Source organism: Lepisosteus platostomus, chromosome 6 (assembly GCF_059453375.1).
Source record: "Lepisosteus platostomus isolate fLepPlt1 chromosome 6, fLepPlt1.hap1, whole genome shotgun sequence".
NCBI classification, from domain to species: Eukaryota; Metazoa; Chordata; class Actinopteri; order Semionotiformes; family Lepisosteidae; genus Lepisosteus; species Lepisosteus platostomus.
This window is the reverse complement of record NC_142616.1, coordinates 32,227,174-32,248,356: the sequence shown is the minus strand read 5'-3', so window position 1 is coordinate 32,248,356 and position 21,183 is coordinate 32,227,174. Positions and strand designations below refer to the sequence as shown.

The following is a 21,183-nucleotide window of genomic DNA, read 5'->3' as shown; positions in this document are numbered from 1 at the left end:
CAACCGACCATGCTAAATGTGTTTAGCCCGCCCCACTTGCGACGCGCCTCTAATCGCAACTCCGCTACTGTCTGCCAATGGCCAACATTGATGTCAATCAAAGACAGCTCCTTCGACTAAATTATTTTTCCTCGATTTTCTTTAGTCCTTGCTACTGGTTTAGGTTTATTGGTGATTTTCTGCTTTGTGGAACTATGTATTCCTTTTAAATTAATTTAGTGACATAGCTAGGATTTTATTCCTTTACTGTGATTGGTCTTTGTCCCCGTCCGTCATAACTTTCACCAAGCAGCATGTTCAGTTACACGTCTACTGCGTTACCACGTCAGTGAGTTTACAAAGTGCTTTGGGAGAGCCGGCTAGTGTTTTTTTTTCCAAATCTATAAACATTCACCAATCAAGCGTAGGTTTATGCAACTCACCGTGAGCTGAGCTTTTTGAAATGTAAACCTGTTCGTTACTGGAATGTAACAGGAGTATCTGTTAGCACGTATGGTGTAATTAAATTGTTTATTTTGGTCTTATTGCTGGATAAATCAGCTGAACATTGAGCAAGCCGCCATCTTGGATTTGGACCCATACAGGTAGGTCAATGCTATACATATATGCATTCATATACATTTTACACGTTTTCCGATGCGAGTGACACCTTTCGTGTCTGTCTTGTAGACTGCCACATTGCTCTGTCTTTCACTTATTTTGCCAGCGGAGTGTGTTATGGAGTACACCGATGGCAACAACAGTGATCAGCCACCTGTAGTATCTTACTTGCTTCAGCTCGCAGCTAGAGTATTGATATGTTTAATTACAAAATACATATTGACAATAAACACAAAAAGCCGACAGGGAGCGGGCAAGTGTATTAAAATCTGTCAGATGTTACTGTTGGGCTATCAATGTTTTCGTTGCCAGTTAGTATTAAGGCAATGCCCAGTCATAGACGAGCAGAGGAACTGTAGATTGAAGAGTAACATGTTTGCTTTGCTGTTGAAAAACCTCACATGTTAAGTGACTCGAATAAGCGCTTGCTTTCCAGGTCTAAGATTGGATTCAGCTGCCTTGTATGTGCTAGTTAAAAGTGAAATATATCATTTTTGACACAGTGAGACAGTCTGGGAGATGCTGGAATGCAAATTCTAATGATCATTTATTGAGTTAGGGAATAAGAATGAGGGACGTCCGTATAGCTCCTTTAAAATGTGGCATTAAAAATAAGTATTGCAACATTGTTGTATATGGATGTCTTGTTATAGTCACATTGGTATTTAAATGCTTTTATAACATGAACGAAGCAAGCAGACTTCACACTGTTGGTTGGGTATAGTTAAAGAGCGACTTCCTGTCATATGTAATTGCAAGGCATCATGGGATACAATATGAACCTGAACAATTCCTGCTAGGGGCAGCGCGTTATGAGGAAAGACTCATTTTCGGTCAAGGGAGACGTGTCCTGTGCAAAGTATGATGTTCTTTTACTATTGGTAGCAATGTTTAAACCTGTATGTAGATAAAAGTGAAGTTAGCCTTTTTAGACCTTTTTATAAAGAAATCAGTCAGAAACCCTTTTGGTATACACTCATTTAAATACATACATGTTAAGAGAAGCAAGCACTCCAATATTGAAGTGAAGGTTTTGACCAATAACAAAAGTTAGGATTTAACTGTTACAAAAAATCATATCACTGAAGTGTCCAATATGGTGTTGTTGTCACCTTTAATTAACAATAATGGAAGAAAAGAAACAACTATATAGCCACCTATTTTATTTCAGAATCAAATAGCTTTTTGGTCAGCATAAAAACGTATCCAGGTCTAGATTACTTACCGATATTTTTTCTTTCCTAGTCAGCCATTCACATTTTGCTTCAACCTGAAATTACCAAGACTGAAAGTGTCCTATATTCTGATTGCGTAGCTGTATTCCCAAATGAACCCTTTTCCAGTTATCAGGGTGATGATTTTGCACTGCCCAACCTGTAGAACAGTGCACAGGGCACAGCTGTCATTTTATTCCAATATCCTACCATAAGAAATAGTGTACTTATCATTAGCCAAAATCAAAAAGTAACACGTCTTTCTGTTGGAACACACTCTTAATTACAGTAATCTTTCTCTAAGGGAAAAATCTCCTTTTTAGTTCTGAATGTGGTAGCATTACACTTTATGCCCTTAAACGTGTGGGAAGAATGAAGCAGTTTCAAATAATTTCTAAACTTTATTGATACTTTTAAAGCATTTGAATGCCTTCGGTGATGTTTTTACTAAGATCTCCATTGCATACACTGTAGCAGCCTTTAACAGTGTTTTAGTTGTTCTCTGATTTTTTTGAAAGTTTGTTCTTTGTATCCATTCATGATTTTACGTGTGTAATAATACAGGTTTTTATGGATGGTGTGCAGAAAAATACTATAATGTACATCTTCTTCTGCTGTTACTTGGCTATTGTTTTTTGTTGGTTAATATTATATGAGGGACATTCTGTTGTTTTCCAACCATTGTGTGGCAGTGAGAAGGTGGCATGTTTTTTGCAGGCAGGAAATGTAACTTGACCTTTTAAGCAAACAGGCATGACAGGTATGTTTTTAAAGAACCTTATATTGCATCATGTTTTGGTCCTTTTGTTTCATGAGTTTCTGAAGCTTGCTTATCTGCATGAAGTTTATCCAGTATTGAGCTAACACTTGTTTCGGCAAGGTCTTATTGTATTATATCATAGTGTGTATGATTTATTTGCTATTAGTGGTCAACTAAGACGTTAATCCTATTATCATAAGGCAGGCAAGCATAGTATGGCTACTTCATACATAATCATTGTTTCAGGATGTCACTAGTGTTTGCAAATCCTGACTGGTCTGTGTTTTGTACAGCAACCACTCACAAATTCTACTAAGATTGATTTCTTCTGATTTCGATTCTGAAGACTTCTTTGCAGACCATTTTGTTTAGGGGCAGGGGGTCCCCTCATTGGTCGCCCCTGTGACACCACTTGTTGTCCCCATGTTCGTAAGAATTTTTCTGAAAAAGAGGTCGATGATAGGGGTTGCTGAGCGGTACGACTGTATTAAATGACATTATCAGAATTTATGTTCAATTTAATCATTCTTTTGTAGCAATAACTATTTCATGTTCTTCTTTAGAAATCATTATGGTGGACAAGAACATATATATTGTTCAAGGAGAGATCTGTTCTGTTGTTGGTGCCATCAAACGGAATTCCAGATGGAGCACCCATACACCTCTGGTAAGACCATTTTGTATGTTATAATCATATAAGTAAGTTTGACACCCAAGTTGTTAATCACAGATTTGAACAGAGCTATTACTAAAATCTCAGTTGGAGTCAAGAAGATGAATATAGAAAAGCTTCTATATTGTGCTTCATGTGCAGTGTCTCTCCCTTATAGATTCCTTGGGTAATAGTTCACTCTTCATGGCCAACATTTTCTGAATATATATATATGTATGTATGTACAGTGCAGCAAATTGCCTTTTTCTTTTTTTAAGTACAGTACCACTTGTCTACTAGTTCATGTTTTATTATTGATTATGACTTTGAAGATGTTGAGTACTTAAATAAGGTCCCCTCATACAGTTTTCTCCGTTCAAGATTAAAAACACTTAGTTTCTTCAGCTTGTTAGTGTAGTACATTCCTTAAACCAGGGAAGGTATCTGGTTGCCTATCTGAACTGATTTTTGAGCAGCAATACTTTTTGTAATGTGGTGACTAAAAATGTGCACAATATTATAAATGAGCTCATGCCAGTGTACTGCATACGTTTTAACATTCCTTGATTTAAATTCTATACTTTTATCAATCTGAACATTGTTTGACTTTTTTATTGCTTCCACACATTGCCTAGAGATTGTAAATGGTGTGTCAACATAAACGCTCAAGGCTTATTCTGAAGTAGCTTCTTCAAATACCTTGTGCCCCTATGTTTTATTTATAATTTGTTCTTCCTACTTGCATGAAACACTACACTTGTCTACATTAAATTTAATCTCTCAGGTGTTTGCCAAGTCTTGAATTTAGTCCAGATAATTTTTTCTTTACTTTTTCTACAGTGTTCAGTAATCCTTTTACTTTATAATCTGCTGTCTTAGGAATTAACAAGAGCATTGATCCTAGTTTGGATCCCTGTGGTACTCCATTAATTGTATCATCCTGATTTTTGCACCGACACATTGTTTTTTGGATCATTCATGTTCCCTGTTATATTTAGGTGAATCAATTCCTTTAGCTTTTTTCATGGTTTTACTTCTAAATGGTCATCAGTGCTGAAAGGGCAGAAAGAAATTATGCACTCGTAGTTCTTCAAATTCTGTTCACAAAAAGAAAAAAAATGGTTTCCATTATATTGCTTTGAATAAAATTGCAGAAAAATCTGAGTATCTAAACAAAGTGTGCTGTTATGTTGTTTGTGTTTGTCCAGTGTTTAATGTACAGTACATGAGTTATGTATTGAGAACTTGCACTTCAGGGTTTTTCCAATCTGCATTCTCATGTGTGGCTTCAGTTTTGCTTGTTCAGTCCTGTGCTGGCACAAAAGCAGTGGAAAGATAACCTGGTGACAGTGGAGAAATGGCATGTAGGGTCCACAGCTGAGCATTGAACTAGCTATTGGATAATGTCCATACTATTAAAAGTAAAAGTGCATGAACCTTACAATTTAAAGATGCAACATCTGAAACTAGAAAATATTACAATAATATGACTGTGTGGAAAGGAGAAGAAACGTATCTTTTCAGCGTTTAATTCAGCATTATCTGCACAAGGGGCAAACCTTCGACTGGCTAAAAGTCTGGAATAATAATAAAAAAGAATAGTATTGTGTAGTTCAATGTTTACTGCTCTAGTTTTTATTATTAGCATTTGTATTGATAATCATCTCATTATATGCCAAGATTTAACAAATCTAAATATTTTACAATATCTGCACACCTAAAACATGGTCAAAGGTGGCATGAATAGTACCGTAATTTTCAGTGTCTTTCATCATTTTTTTTGGTCACTATCTAGGATGAAGAACAAGATCCACTACTGAACAGTTTCAGCCACCTGAAGGAGATACTCAACAATATTAAAGGTATGTCCTTTTCAAATGAACATTTGATTTGTAAAGACCCATTTCTATGAGTAGCTTAAATATAAAGAAAATGGTCTTAGGTTAGGCAAAGGAGTTTTTTTTTTACCCAGTGTGAAAATCATTTTTACAGGAAAACAAAATGTGCTTAGAATCACCTAATGGTTTTATACCACAATATTATTACCACACATTCTTAGGAGTCCTTGAACTTCTTTGTCCTCAAAGTATCTTCTGGTGCTTAACTAGTGCATATGTTTTGTCCTTTGCAAATAGTCTTCATTGTTCTGTTTGATTACTGAATTACCCAATCTATTGTATTGTTTTGTAGCCTTTTCTGTTCATCTCTCTGTATTACTTTAATAACCTTCAGATCAGTTTGGGCTTTGAGAAAAAAATCATATCATGTTTAAAACAAGAAGAAACATCTGGTTCACTAGGCTGATGGGTTGTTCGGAGCTAATTGATCTGAGGATCTCATCCAGATGTTTCATGAAACATTTGAATATTTCAATCAAATCCCCTTGTGGTCGCCTCTGTCCAAGTCTACAGTGATTTAGTTCTTTTTGACTGTTACTGTAGGACTACTTTGAGCCTGGGAATGTATCTGGTTAGTCTTCTCTGGACTGATTCCAGACAAGCAGTGTAATTTTGTTGTGTTATGTCCAACATGTGTCCAACAATATGTTCTAAAAGAGGTTTTACTAGTGCATTTAAATTTGTAGAATTTTATCATAACATCCCTTAAATTAGACACTTTTCACTTGTATATCCTAAAGTTTACATTGTCTAGAAGATATAATTGACATTTTAACACAAACACTTTAGCCTTTTTCATTCGTAGCCTCTTCAAGTTTAATTTTCCATTTTGTGTCTGCAGATTGTTTTTGCTTCCTGAATGTACAACACTGCACTACAATAATTGTCATCCTGTTAGTTTGATATTGTTTGCAAGCATGACGAGTTTACTGTGTCAGAATCTGTTATCACTATAAATTGGGAAGAGCAGGGGTTTTAATGCAGATCCCTGGGGTACTCAACTAATTAGATTATCCCTGTCAAAGCATTTACCCTTTATCTGTACTTTCCATCTTTTGTCCATTAAGAAGATGCACTATGGCTACTGTCGCATCATCCATGTAGATGCTGCACATTGGTGGTGGTGGAGGAGAGTCCCCATTACATGAGTGGACTGTCCAAAAAAGCGCTATATAAGCATAAGCAATTATTATTATTATTATTATTATTATTATTGTGCTGGGACACCTCTGCATCAGATGTGAATTCAATACTTAATAGGTTTGGAGTTAAAAGGCCAAATGTTTTTTTTTACACTAGTGTTTAGTGTTACAGGCCACATATTGACAATTAAGAGAAAGAAATGGTAGTCAGGTGTTCATCTTGGTTCACACAGGAACAGCACTTCCACATGTATTCTGCCTGACGGTACTATAATTGTACCTATACATTTGGCTAAATTGTTTTAATCAGGTGCAGTTTGCATGATATGTTGCACAGTTTATAATCTGTTGTGGCCATAAAATGACCTTAGCAAATTTTCAATTGATTAGTGATATCTGCTTAATAACATTTTGAAAGGATAAGGGTTAAGGATTAGTATTAAGGATTATTATAATATATGGATGAGGCTGACATCTTAGTTGATGCAGGACACCATTTTTGTCACAAATCTAATTGCTTATCTGTCCCTCTACGCATTCTTAGTACTAGGCTGCTTAGCTCCCTGATCTTCAAACAGTTTTAAAAGTGGGAAGAAAACAATCTGAACAACCACAAAAGGCTCCATTGCTTTGAAGCCTAAATATATATTTGATCATAGAGGTGAATTAAGGAGACTTGTTTTAATTATTGTAATGTAATGATTCTCTTTACTATCTCATAAGGAGCAGCATAAGGGTCAGCAACTCTAATTATCACTGCTACAAAATGACACTGCAAATGAAAATAATGTTCATTTTAATGTGTATTTTTATTTTTCCAAATATATTCAAAAGAAACATCCAAGCTTGTGAGACCTGATGTAAATCCATTCAAGCTGCAAATATAAAGTGCCTTTTCTGTTCTGAACAGCATATTTAATCAGGTGTGGCAGAAAGTTCCATTGAGAAGAGATGGCCTTTTGCATTTGTCAATATTGTCTTTCTCATTTCTTGCTGTAGGGGTTTCTGTACTTTATTTATAATTTCCTAACTCCCATTGAAACCGTTTCAGAGTTTGTTCATTATTTAACCAAAAACTTTGTAATGAACAAGTGGCGTAATGTAAATGTTAAGCTTTGTGGTGCTGGTATTCTCTAGAGTTCACACACACAGATGAGCCAGACAGTGGAGAGATACCATGTTTGTGAGGAAGGGGTCTGTAGTAAGATGTCTGTAAGATTTGAAAGGAGGCTCTGAAACAACAGGGGCTTGAACAAATGTCTGTCGTGCACCTGATGTTTAAAGCCTTCATCGCCTACTTATCTTCTAAGCCACGTCCATGCAGTATGCTAGTAAGAATCTTTGCATTTCTGGTTTCTTCCTCTTGGCTTCCTAGATCCAGTGGCCTGGAGAGGAGAGGCACAGTTATTCATACCTAATTTTGTTTTGATATGTTACATACAAAAGTTACTGTACAGTGCCTTGCAAAAATATTCGGTCTCTTTTAAAGACAAAATTAATTGCCAGCAGATATCTTCATATCAAAAACTGAAATATGCTACCTGCATAAGTATTCAGACCCCACATAATAATATTTGTTAGATGCACCTTTTGCCACATAACAGCTTTAAGTCTTCTGGGTTAGGTGTCTACTGTCCTGGCACAATGGTTAGGAGTGATGTTTGCCCATTTTCTTGGCAGCTTTGCTCCAACTCATTCGCTTTCATTTATTTATTCACTTGTTTCTTCGGACAGCGCTTGTGGACCACATTTTTCAAATGTTGCCACAGATTCTCGAAGGAGCTTTGATCGAGCCAGTCAAGGACATTGTTTTGTTTGTTCTTGGTCCACTCCAATGTTGCTTTGGCTGTGTGCTTGGCATCCTTGTCCTGCTGAAAGGTGATTATTCTCCCAAGCATCAGTTTTTTAACAGACTGAAACAAGGTCCCTTGTGGTTTTTCCACTGTACTTTGCTTCATTCCAACTAGACTCCTCATCAGCAGGGACAGGAAGCATCCACACAGCATGTTGCTTCTGACACCATACTTCACTGTGTGGATAGTGTTTTCTGGGGCATTCGTGTTAGGTTTGCTTCACACATAGCACTTTGAATTTTGGCCAATCTTGTTCTCATCTGACCACAAAACCTTTTCCTTTTTCCTGGATCGCTCTGGTGCTGTAAGATAAACTCCAGGGTTTTGAGATGGTTCTTTTTGAGTAGTGGCTTCTTTCATCCATCCTCCCATACAGGCCAGTGTTATGCAGAACTCTTGATAGTTGAATGATGCACTTTTACTCCACTCTCGGCCACGGAACTCTGTAGGTCTTTCAAAGTGATTGATTGGCCTCTCAATGGCTTCCCTCACAAGTCTCATTCTTTTGGCTGGGTTTTGAGGAGCGGCCTTTTCTAGACTGGGTGGTGTGATGCAGCTTCCACTTCTTGATTATTGAGCAAAGAGTGCTCACTGGCATATCCAAACTTGTTCATATTTTTTGTGGCCTTTTCCTAATCAAGGCTTTTTTATATTTATCTCTAACTTCCTCAGAATGTTCTTTAGCCTTTATTTTCATACCATCAGATTCATGCCTGACCAGTGATCTCTAAACAGACTGGAGTTTTTATCCAGTAAAGGCGACGGCCACTTCAGTGCTGCACAGACAGAGGCCAATGTACAAGGCAATTGTATCATCATTATGGCAATTTCTTTCAACTGTGTAAACTTAGCTACCAGAATACAGGGGTCTGAATACTTGTGCAAGTAGCATATTTGAGTTTTTGACTTACTTTAAGATACTCAATGAGAAATTACTAATTTTATCTTTAAAAATAATTTTTGAGCGTGTGAATTTACAATAAAAGTACTGATTGGAAAAAGAAAAAAGTAAAGGTTTATTCCATGTTGAAAAGATGCAAGGAATAAAACTTAACTGGTTCCTTTACAGCTTATGCATTTTTATAATATTTTAATTAAGAATTATTTAATTTTTTACTGAGAAATTTTAGTCCTGTCACATCCCACTTTTACTTTTTGTTTCTGTATTTATAGTTTGTTGGGAAGAACAGACCATAATTGTGTACTTCTTCATGCACATCTATGCTCCTAGTGTTGCTGTACCAGGCAAGTGTGATCATTCTGTTTCACGCTGAGATAGGCCAGACTCATCAAACAACAGAACGGAGGTTCCTGAAAAAATGCGTCAACAGATTGTTGTTTTTAATTTGATCTGGGGCTATGAAAGGTGTGTATTAAATTAGTAAAATGAAATTTGGTTTCATGCTTGATTTTTTTTTCCCAGTCCCGAATGTACTGTAGTGTGTTATTTGAGTCTTTCTTGAAATTCTTCAAGGAAATGACCTTACCCTCTTAGGTGACTTGGGCTAATTGTGAATTGCCCGTGCAAAACATGGAAGGGAAAATAAGGACATAAAATTCCCTAGTGTACTCAACGCATCACAATCCTTGTCTTTACAAGTTCGGTAAAAGGAATAGCTAGAGGTGATGGGTCTGTTGACAGCATGTGTATCTGTTTTTGGGGGGTAGCTGCGTGATTGGGGGCAGGTGCCTGTTCAAAGTGCATTTACAGAAATCTCTTAGAGCAAAGTTTGTTCTTAACAAACACACCTGGGAGAAAACATCCTCTGGAGTTTAATTGTTAAGATTGCTGAGACCTGTCAGACAAACTCTAGTAAAATCACAGGTGCCATCTGCATGTTTACTCTAGTTAGGGCAGCCAGATTAGACTTAATTAAAATTGTTTTTTAAAGTGGTTTATGTTGTAGTATTTGCATAAAATATATCCTTTCATTGATGATTTGGTTCCATGACTGTGGTTAATAGAATGCTTTTAACGGAGGGTGGTAAGGTGTGTTGCAAAACAGCTGTATTCTTCTAAAAACAAATTGAGTGGAATTTCCCTATATAGCAGATGGTGTGTACTTGTCTGCAACAATATGACCAATACATAAAAGACTTTAAAGTTAAAAAATATAAACATTTATTTTTATTGCCTTCCAAATGTCCCCCTTTCAGTGAATTGCAATGGTTAGTTCCTTCTTCCTTGTTTGAATATGCATGATACTGCCTGTCAGCTGTGGTGCACAGGTATATTGAAAGTACTATGATCTGCTGATGCAATCTGTACTTTGCTTATTTAAAACTGCATTTTTGTCTCAGTGTTTCTTATTGGATTTTAGTTAAACTCTCTGGAAACAACACTGCTTCAAGTGTTTTACAGAGCTAATTGCCTTTTAATGTTTTTGAACAGTACCGAGCTGGTTGGCATCATGTGTCCATAAGTGCAGTTATAAGCTGCTCACGCTGTTGCCAATACTTTGGGATGCACTTAGGTTTGCTGTGAGGTACTGATTAATAATTTCATCTCATTTGGTTTCAGGTTCTGCCTTTGTCTTATTTCTGTGTTTTTCCATTTTTTCTGCATCACCCAGCACTCAAACTACTATTAAGAGGTTACTTTTCTAGTGTCTTTGTCTTTAGACCTCAGTGTTCTCTATGGGTTTGAAGTGAACTTTGAATCCTACCAATTTTGAAAATTTGAAGTTGTAAAGGCCTTAATAGTGTTGAGAACATTGTTCTTAGGGTAATTAGACTACATTAGTTAAGGTTCCGACATGGTAATGCTTCTTAAAAAAATGTTAAATAGGGTTAATAAATTTGGCGCAATATGGTCATTTGTAATGTTCCTTTGCAGTAGAAGCACTGGCAGTAATGCTAATAACACATGCTAGACTCTGTTGGGGGTGAACGAGCAGCACAGCGGTTGTGTTCTCTCAGTCCTCACTCTCCAGGGAACAGCTTAAGATAGACAAGCACTTCTGGATGTAGCCTGGCAGGAATCTGGCACATTTTTTCATTTCTAAACACCAAAGCTCTTGTTAGTGCTTTGGGTCTGGACTTGAAGAATGGCCCCATGTGTGCTGTCTGCGAATGAGCCCTTTTTGTTTTTTCTAGCACACTCAACTTGAACCATGAGTACTTAGTGTTTACCTTTGTGTTATAGTTTTCTGATTATCACTAACGTCAGGTTACTTTGTCACATCTAGCAATTTTATTTTCCCCTTTGTTCAGTCTTATAGATTGCATTACCTTGATGCAACAAATGTTGAATAGTTTACTAATAGGTAATGTAAGCTCATGTTTTTTTATATATAGGTATATTTTATATATAAAGATTTATAAATAAAATGTTCAGAATTTGCTTATGTTTAGCAGCAACATATGTTGTCTTAATTTTAACTTGCCTGGGTAGGAATTGGAAATGTCTGTGAAACATTTTTGACAGTCATCAGTTTTTGTTAGGGTTAGTAGTTACGGATTTAACCATGGATTGGTTGATGTTTTGCTGTCTTGCGCAGAGAAATGCTAATGTCACAATTACATGGCAAACCTTTCGTTAACATGTAGACAGGGTGTACTTAAGCAGTATGTTCGTGTCATGGTGAAAGATGAAAGACCAAAATGGAGATCAGATTACAATGCAAAAGTGGACACTGCTCCAGGAATTTCCTACAAGGTAGATCAGTATTTTTCCTGAGTAAACAGAAGTTAAGCTTTTCCTCTTGGATAACTCCATCTAAAAGGACACTTGGTGGGCTAGTGGAGTTTTTGGATGCAGTGGTCCAGCTGTCAGCTAATGAAAGCCCTGTAATTCCCTTCACACTGTGTATTTTATCTCATTTAACAACAAAAGCAACTGGCAAAGGAAATGTGGATTAGTAGAGAGTATTTCTCAGCAGCTTTCCGTTGTAGAGGTTCCATTCTCTTGCTCCTGTTCTGCAGTGATTGGCAGGAACATGTGTATAGAGTGCAGCTGGAAGTATATCATCTGCAAATTTAGTTGGGTAAATATAGCAGGGAGTCTTGTCAGCCTGGGAGATAGATTGTTCTGGGAAAGGAAGTGTTGTCTCTCATTCGAAAAATAATTTCCTACACTTCTGGGACAAGGCTTTTGCTCTCACTGCTTTTATAACAAAGAACATACAGTCAGGGAGTTGGGTAATGATTGGAACATTTGTTGTCACTTTTTTTCCACAATAAAATAGGGAACAAATACCAACTGGAGATGCCAGTGCTTTAGGTAGTGGGAAGTTGTGAGGTAATTTGAAAGCCAGACTGGATAGTCTCACCACAAAATAAAGCAGGAACATGCAATCTAGGGTCCTCCACCGGTCTGTGGTTTACACATGGGACATCTTAATAAAATATTTGTTTTTGTAAGTAAATAGGGGACAGAAGTGTTCTATTTCAAATTAAATCTGTGAATTGTGGTAAAGAGCTAAATAAGGCTACTGATTTTTTTTTTTTGCTACTGATAGTAAAGATGCAGGGCCTATAATTTGTGATATCTAGTTTAGCCAGTACAGTGAAGCATTTGGTTTCCTTTCTATCTATCAGAAAGACAAAGATTGAAAATACATTCAGTGAAACTTCATTCACTTTATTATTGAAGCTTACAAATTACTTGAAGTCATATTTAAGTAATTTTGTTAATAAGCATTTCCCTCTTTTTATTGTGATTGTTGTCCATGGGCTGTCTGATGTAAATTAAATATGTGCAAACATTAACACTTTCATGCAAAGTTGCCAGGAAAAAGCTCTGGAAATATGAAAGTTAGATTTTTTATTTGTTTAGTTTGAAACTTAGTCAAATCTGGTTTAAAATATCTGCTTATACTAAGGGTATCAGTACAGTAATCTCAGATGAATAAATGGTTTAGCTTAGCACATTCATCAGAAACCTCAAGTACAGCAGCAGCCATAAGTTAAATTATTGCTAAATTTGTGCATTGCATCTGAGTGTACATACTATTAAAGTACACACATTTACAAAGCCTTTATTTATATAGGACAGTTCTTAAATCGTAGTACGTTTAAGATTTACGCTGAATTTATAAATGGGAATTTAGTGAGGGCGGTCATTTATAGGAGGAACAGACAGCATAGTAAAAAAACTTTAAAAAAATGCTGTTTCCATATTATATGCCTTTAAGCCTGAATGTCCAGTGTTTCAACTGTTGGTTAGTACAATAAATAATAACTGCTAGGACTGGTTATAAGCAAATTATGTCAATTAGTAATAAAATGATGCACGTTATTAAGCAAAAAGCAGATGCAATCAAAAAAGAAATGTGACTTTTGATTTTATTCTAAATGTGTCCTTCCAGACCAAGAAGCAAGTCTGCTTTGTCTTTGACTTATTCCCCACTTGCCAGGGGATCTTTGGCTTACAGGGAGTTGGAGAAAAAAAGAGTTTGTCACCTTTTATTTGAGCTCAGAAGTTTACCGTACTAGCACTGTTTGCACTCATTAAAGACAGGAGCCTTTGCTTTTATTTAATGGCAGTCTTATTTTCTTTTGAGAAATATTTGTTGATACTGAGGTTTATTGGATTTTTGAAGTAGAGATATATGACTTACACATCAAGCATGGTGGAAAATAACCGTTTTGCTTTCAGTAGAGCTTTGAATTTCTTCATTGACGAGAGAATATTCCTACAAGAAGGAACTGTATTATGTTCAACGTCAAACAGATGAATCCGATTCAATCCCCAATTGAATAATTCCATAGGATTTATTTTATTGAGTGTACAGTGGAGCACAATATTGTTGGAAGGATGGGGAGGAATGTAAATTGAATGTACTGTACTGCTAGTGATATCAGCTGGGGGGGGTGTTTTTTTTTTCCTCATGGCTCGTTATACAGAAGTCAGCCACTGCCTTTGCTTTTTAAATCTTTAAATCTTTTTTTCTTCCCTCCTGTGAAGGTCAGATTTTTGACAAGTCTGTGCTGAAAGCAGGGCTGCTAAATCCCCTCATTTTTATTCATACAAATACAGGTTTAGTGATTCTCAGACACCCACAAGATTCAAAGCCAGAGCAGGCTATGAGTGACAGTTCTGCTCAAAGCTTTTTAACACTAACTAAATTCACAAGCACACTTCTAATTGACAGGAAACACCAGACATATTAAATGTGTGAATGTGTGTATATATATTTACACATATACATAATATAAGATCACAATATTGTAAGGTTTTTTTGGAATTCACTTTTTGCTATGAATAGGAATTCTGCGATTTAACACTTAATTTGGGTTGTTCATTTAATTCATTTTGTGAATGTATTACAATCAAAACAATTGCTTATAAATCTCGTGTAAGCTAAGAAATAACATTAATTGGCAAAGTGATTCATTAAAACGTGAGACTGGTTCATCATTTGAAAATTTAATGGAATTACATAATCTCCCAAACTGTCTTTTGCCAATTGCATTTTTATTTTACCTGTTCAATAAGAGTTGTGAATCATACAGCACATAGAATGGTTGACCACATGCTCTGTATAATAACTGTAAAGGTGTGTATATTCTGAAAAATATTTACATTCATTTGGTCAAAATCAGATGAATTAAGTCTGTGGTTTAACTGAGAAATTGATTAACTCTGCTAATTACATGTTTTGCTCTTCCATGTTTTAATAATTATATTAATGAATAGATATTTGTATATTTTAAAAGTAAAATAATAGTAAATTCCATATTCTGTATAAAGTGAATAAATGTCAGATACAGGGAATTGTCACAAAAAGTTATATAAAATATTCAAAGGAAGAATTTATTTAAGGCTGAGATCCTGTTTCAGAACACATGAAAAAATATGGCACATAGCTAACATCCATTTTGAGAAAGTAATTTACTAAAGCTAATATTCCTTCTGCGGACAGAATAGGTTGGTTATGTTACAGGCTGATATGTAGTATGCTGATTTAAAGTGTTTTGCTTCTGATATTGAATAGGCTTTGTAACTGAGCAGCCTCATTGTTATAGACGAAGGCTTTAATCTCAAACCAGTCCTTCTTAGTGATGCCAATGTATGGCCCTCAAATATTCCATAAGTAGACACACTTGAATAAAGAGTTTGGAACGTCAAGATTGCTTGTAATATACTTCTAGGATTCTGTGGGCTCTGTCTTTTTATACTGTCTAAATCGGGGGAAGTTAAGTGATTTTAGGGTTAAATTGGGATATTTTGTTCAAACCTTTGACTGGTAGGTTATTAAATCATTCTTGAGAAATCCAATAGCTTTCTGCTGGAACAAGGAATTTAAGATCAGATCAGATCACTTAATTGGCCATATACAATTTCTTGTATTAGGATTTTGTTTTCACATACCCCAACTTGCTCTCCATGAGACACACAGACAAGGAGAGAAGCTTGGGGTCAGAGCGCAGGGTCAGACATTTATATGGCACCCCTGGAGCAGTTGGGGTTAAGGGCCTTTCTCAGGGGCCCAACGGAGTAGGATTCCTCTGCCAGCCGCAGTATATGAACCAGCAACCTTCCAGCCAATGGTGCAGATCCTAAGCTGCAGAGCCACCGCACTGCCCAATGTAGTAAAAATATTGTCATTGGTAACAGGTGATCTGTGGATGATTTTAATGATAGAAATGTCCTTCTTTGAACCTGATTAAAAGGTGGAAAGAAAGAATATAATTATATATATATTGACTAATCATTGATATTCACTTTAACCAATTCTATGCTTACCATAAGATGAGCAAAGATAATGCAGGCACAAACTGTCTGTGATTAAACATGCTGAGCTCACACAGTTCAAGGTCAAATCTAATGTCTCAACACGGCTGAGATCAGACAGCACCTCTATCCAATAACTTCGTGTGGGTCACTATTTAATGTTTACATTCTGTATGTTCTGCGGCTGTTTAATATCTAGAAATGTCCTGTTTGATTTGCAGAACAGTTGAAATGCAGGACAAGTTATCCTTCTGAAATAATTCACTATACATCTAATACCAACTTTAAGCCTCATGGTGTTGGTAGTGTGATAACAATTACAAAAATAGCTAGGGTGAATTACTGTGCTTCATTTTGATCTTCTTGATGAGACTGATGCTGATTTTTGAAATGGCCTAATACCAAAATGCTCCTTCTATTAGTATATGGGGAGATAAATGTGTTATTCAGCCATCCGTTATCTGCAGCTGCTTCTTTCTGTAGCCGGAACCTCATCCTGCTGACACGGGGCACACACAGTGTTGTTCACAGAGACAACTGAGCCTGTCTGTGCAAGGTAGGAAGAAAATGGAGCACCCAGAGAAGAACCTTTCAAACATGCAAGCTTCATTTGAAAGGTGCCCCAGTCTGTAATCGAACCTAAATCGAGGGGCTAAAGTCTTTGAGGCAGCAGTGCTAATCAACATGCCACTGCACTGTTCTACACATTGCTAGATTCTGGAAATGTACATTCTCCCCTTCAAATCATATGGTAAGGCAGGCAAAGAACTTCACATTAGGAAATAGTTATACCTCACATGTCATAAAAAACACAGAACACCTAGTTACCTAGAGTGACATTAAGAATGAATTAGTAAATTGTTTAAATTTAAAACATTCATAAGCCTTTGAAATAAATTAAGTTGCTGTGTTATATTGCATTGTAGATAAAAAAAAACCACTGGATGGCATGTAAATTTTAGTTTTAAACTTAAATCTAATGTATTGTGAACTAAAAAGCACTCTGTCCCACAGAAAGTGCTACTTTATGTGTAATGGAATCTTTTTTGATGAAGGTCAGAGAGACACATTAAGCTAGGCCTGTTCTGTAGCAAGTGATTGATCTTGTTAGGAATTTACAACTGCTGCCCCAGGATCATTGCACCACCGTTTCCATTACAACATGACCTAGTCTGACTTTATAAGCGCGGCCATCTTTTCTTCTTCAATGTACATTAAAGATGTTATCCAATGTGATCACGAATCATAAGATCACCTCTTTTGGAATGTCTAAAAATTTGATTTTGTCATTTCAATTGTAGACATAAGAGATTTATTTATCATGGGCCAGTTTTTTAAGATGAGAAAAGGAAAATGTCAGTTTGAATCTTGTACTTGGACTGTGAGCCTTTGCTTAATTGTAGAAGATAAAAAACATGTGCTAATTTGGTCAGAGGTTAAACAAGCAGGCTCGCACTCTGCCACTCCATTCATCATTCTCCTTTCTTCTTGTTCAATAGAAACCTGTTTTGAGCTGTTAATTGACCTTTTTGTTCAGTTGGCGTTTGCGGCACATATTGAATAAATTGCTTTATGAAGAAAACATTCAAACAGTTTTACAGTTACAAGGAATGGGGATTCAATATAAAATAGTAAAAATATCTGTCAAAACAGTGATTAATGAAGTCCCTCTGCCGGGCTGCGACTGTGCTCTGGTTAGTAGCTGTAAATCTGACCATTTAATAGTTCTTTAACCGGGGAATGACAGCTTGGGCTTATGCCTAGTGTGAAGAGGGATGCAACTGTTGTCCTGTTTCAGAGCCTCTCAACAATGTGCTGAGTGGATGGAGAATCCCAGCAGAACACAGTCAATCATGGCTCGGTTTCAGAGGTGGTGACAGGCACACAGGGCAAGATGTTCACAAAATAAACCAGAGGGTCTGTGAGAAGTACATATATTAGAATTTCAGCAAGGTTAAACAAAGGGAAAAATATCTGACCCAGGGTCTTCTCTTAAGCCTTTCTGTCCATCTGAGTAAAAACTGCTCAACAAGGATGTGTTCTAAAAAAGCCTAAGTGGAATGGGTTTAATACATGGACTACCTGTATAGTTAACCCATTCAAATGTTTTCATGTCTTTTATAGACAAATTAGTCATTAAAAACAAACCACTTGTGGCAGTTTTCAGCTTTCATGCATGGTGACATTAACGGTATCACTTTGTGGTAATCTAAACAAACCAGGTGCTTGTTTAAAATTGTTGCTGTTCACACTAGAATTTGTGTTGAAAGACACAAAGGTAGTTGGATGACTCTTCACAAAAGTGTTCTTGCGTCTGAACAAAGTTTTACAAAAGGCCTATAACTATCGATACTGTTTGGACATAGACACTTCATAAAGATCTAAACCAGAAAACAGTTTTAAATCACAAACTACAGGAATATACAGGATAAAATATATGCCAGGTTTTCTTGAGTTCAAGCACAAGCTGCACTCTGTAGGCCTGAGTCATGTAAATAGCTGAGACTGACCAGGACTCCTTTAGGTGTAGTGCACAATTAACAGTGTGCAGCTGGGGTAAAGCTGGTCAGCCAGGGCTTTATTTTCTGGCAGATAACTGTGACTTGCTAGGTGTCTGTTGGCTTGCAGTGACATCAGTGAGAGACATGTCATCAGTTCTTTCCCTCCTGTGAGGCGCTATGGAGCTTGTTATGTGTTACATGGTGATTTTCTTTGCAGATGAGTCGAAGGTATAGGGACGTCTCATTCTCTTGCAAGATATACTGTACCGGAGTCACAGTTTAATTTTTTTTTTCTATCATAAAAATCAGTATTTACATGTTAATAATAAAAACAGTACTTTTAATCTTATCACTTCCTCACAACTTCTTATATTTTCAGATATTTGTGTGTTCTTTACCTGTGGTCATGCTGTCTATGCTGTAATACACAGTTACTAGAGAAGCTACTTTTTCCTGATGGAACACCTTAATAGAAATGATATTCTGTTGAGAGGTTTGTTCCAGAAATTTTAAAAGAGATACAGTTTCTAAGGGACATCAACACATCCCTTTCAATAACCACTTATCCAAATCAGGGTCACAGTGCCTGCAGCCTGTCCCGGGAAGCATTGGGTGCAAGGCGGGATACACTCTGGATAGGACACCAGTCTATCGCACTCTGGATAGGACACCAGTCACACACAGACACAAGGGTCAATTTAATGGAAACCTTTGTACTGTAGGAGGAAACTCACCCGAACCCAAGCAGAACATGCAAACTCCACACAATTAGCACCCCAGGTATTGGACCATACTGATTTAAGGTGAAAGGAATATTCACAAAATAAACCTGCGAAAGATAGAGAGAAAGTGGTAGCTTCCTCTTTAGCAACAATTTAAATGTAAAGTTGTTGTATCAAGTGCTTAAAATGTTTTTTTAATGGTTTCTGCTGTGAAAATTCCCAGTCAAGTAACGCGTGGTTACAAACTACACATCTGTCTTTCATACTTTGTAACAGATTACACATTCTGTCCTGTGGGATTCTGGAACCTGGACATGGATGTGCTAGTTCACCGGTCTCGGAGCCCTAGGTGTCATGTCATCCCATCATGTCCCATAATGTTCAGTGGAGCTCAAGTGTGGCGACTAGGACATCCAGAGTATAACAAACAGCATCGTGACATGTACTGTGCTGCTGGAATGTTGTCGCATTAGGATGAGTCCACTGGAAGGGCAGTAAGTGAGAAGCCAGGACTTCATCGGTGTAGCACCATGCAGTCAGGTTGCCATCAATCACTACGTGTAGTGTAGTGACTAGACACTTCTGCCCAGACCATCACAAATCATGGCCTATCATTGATGTACTGTTTGGCTGTAACATCTTGCCAGGATAAAAATTCCTAGCTGTGATCATCCCACATGGGGAGCATATCATGCTTTGACAGAGTCCAAAGTACCAATGGCATGAATCTGGTGTTTTTATGATTAGCTGGCTAGATATGTTCATGCCAGGTTTTTTTCTTTCTTGGTTTTCACATTGACATTGAAAACATTGACATTTAACTAAATGTGCCTAGTAAACTCTCAAACTGATGAGGTAGTTTAGTTCTTATGGAACAGTAAGCCACTGCACTGTATTACAGTCAGTCATAAATAATCAGTTAATCAAAATGATGCCTAAATCATTTAATCTATATCCCAAGTAGACATTATTTTTTTGAAAACATACCTGCATAGTGATTTTTTTATGCTCAGTATATAGTACATATTACACACCACTATTAACAAACTACATTAGCCATTGTGACATTGTGCTCAGACATCTGTACACACACCACTTTACATTAATAAATAGCATAAGCTCCCACCTGAACTATTCTTAAAAAAAGTGAAATAAATTCAATCTTATGGTTTGGGATATTTGTAAAATCCCAGAGATTAAAGTGCAGGGGGGGGCTGAGACAAGCAAATTTACACACAGATTTATAATTGAGCTTTTGTTGTGAACTGTGATTTTACCCTCCCTCTCTGCAGTGTTTAATGAACAAATATTACTTGCTAATTGCTTTTTCTGTCTGAATTAATATCGACTAAATACACAAATTCATCTTTAGAATTTGGTGATTGGCTACATAATGATGTTCATTCTCTCAATACAATATGTGGCTTTTCAGCATCATCTTGGTGAAACATAAATCATTAATTGCTTTCTGAAACTAAATCTGACATTTGAATATCTTTATTTTATATTTTTTATTGCCTAAAACTTGGCAACATAAAGAACTACTTGAAAGGATCCAACCACAGTTTGAATGATCAAAAGCATGTGCCACAGGTTGAAGTGTACTCTTTCCCATTTTACTTGGAAATCAAACAACTTAAGCTATAAGCGCATTCTCTGGGCATGTTCATTTTAGGACACCCCACTAGTCTTTTTTCTGTTTAACTTTCTGTATGACAGTTTTCCATTCAGTTTACTTTTTTATCTCTGATGATAACCCATAGAAATCACATGCCTTATGGTTGTTGCTTTTCACAAATGTCAACAGTGTTGACAGTTTTTAATATTAAGAAGATCAAAAAGAATTGAAATAGAGCCATACGTTAACTTGTCTTAACTCCTGATCTCCAACAGGATCTTTAAAAGGACTGACAAAACTGGCTTCTCAATTTTAGGGAAATGTTCAGAAGAATATCTGTTAAGTGGAAACTTGTTGATTAGTGGCATCAATTAGTGAATTAGTAAACTCTTTTAGTTTTAGCACTAAGCCCATTTATAATGAATTTAAAAGAACTAAAATAATAATTTGGAAGAATGTATGACCTCATTTCAGAAGAAAAACAGTAATACCTGAACTACTGAATTACTAGCATAGAGGTATTCCTGAGAGAAATTATAGCACTT

General features: G+C 36.5%; 1 protein-coding gene across 7 annotated transcripts in view; it reads left to right on the top strand.

Annotated features, from left to right (window-relative positions):
- The first annotated feature begins 308 nt into the window (after positions 1-308).
- The window catches only part of gbf1 (golgi brefeldin A resistant guanine nucleotide exchange factor 1), a 98,898-nt gene continuing 78,023 nt past the window's right edge, over positions 309-21,183 (top strand). For all 7 annotated transcript variants that reach the window (XM_088635445.1, XM_088635443.1, XM_088635444.1 and 4 more), the window contains exons 1-3: positions 309-584; positions 3,138-3,241; positions 5,022-5,088. In XM_088635445.1, coding sequence (XP_088491571.1) covers positions 3,146-3,241; positions 5,022-5,088 — 163 coding nt within the window. In that variant the 5' untranslated portion in view covers positions 309-584; positions 3,138-3,145. The remainder of the gene's footprint in view (positions 585-3,137; positions 3,242-5,021; positions 5,089-21,183) is intronic.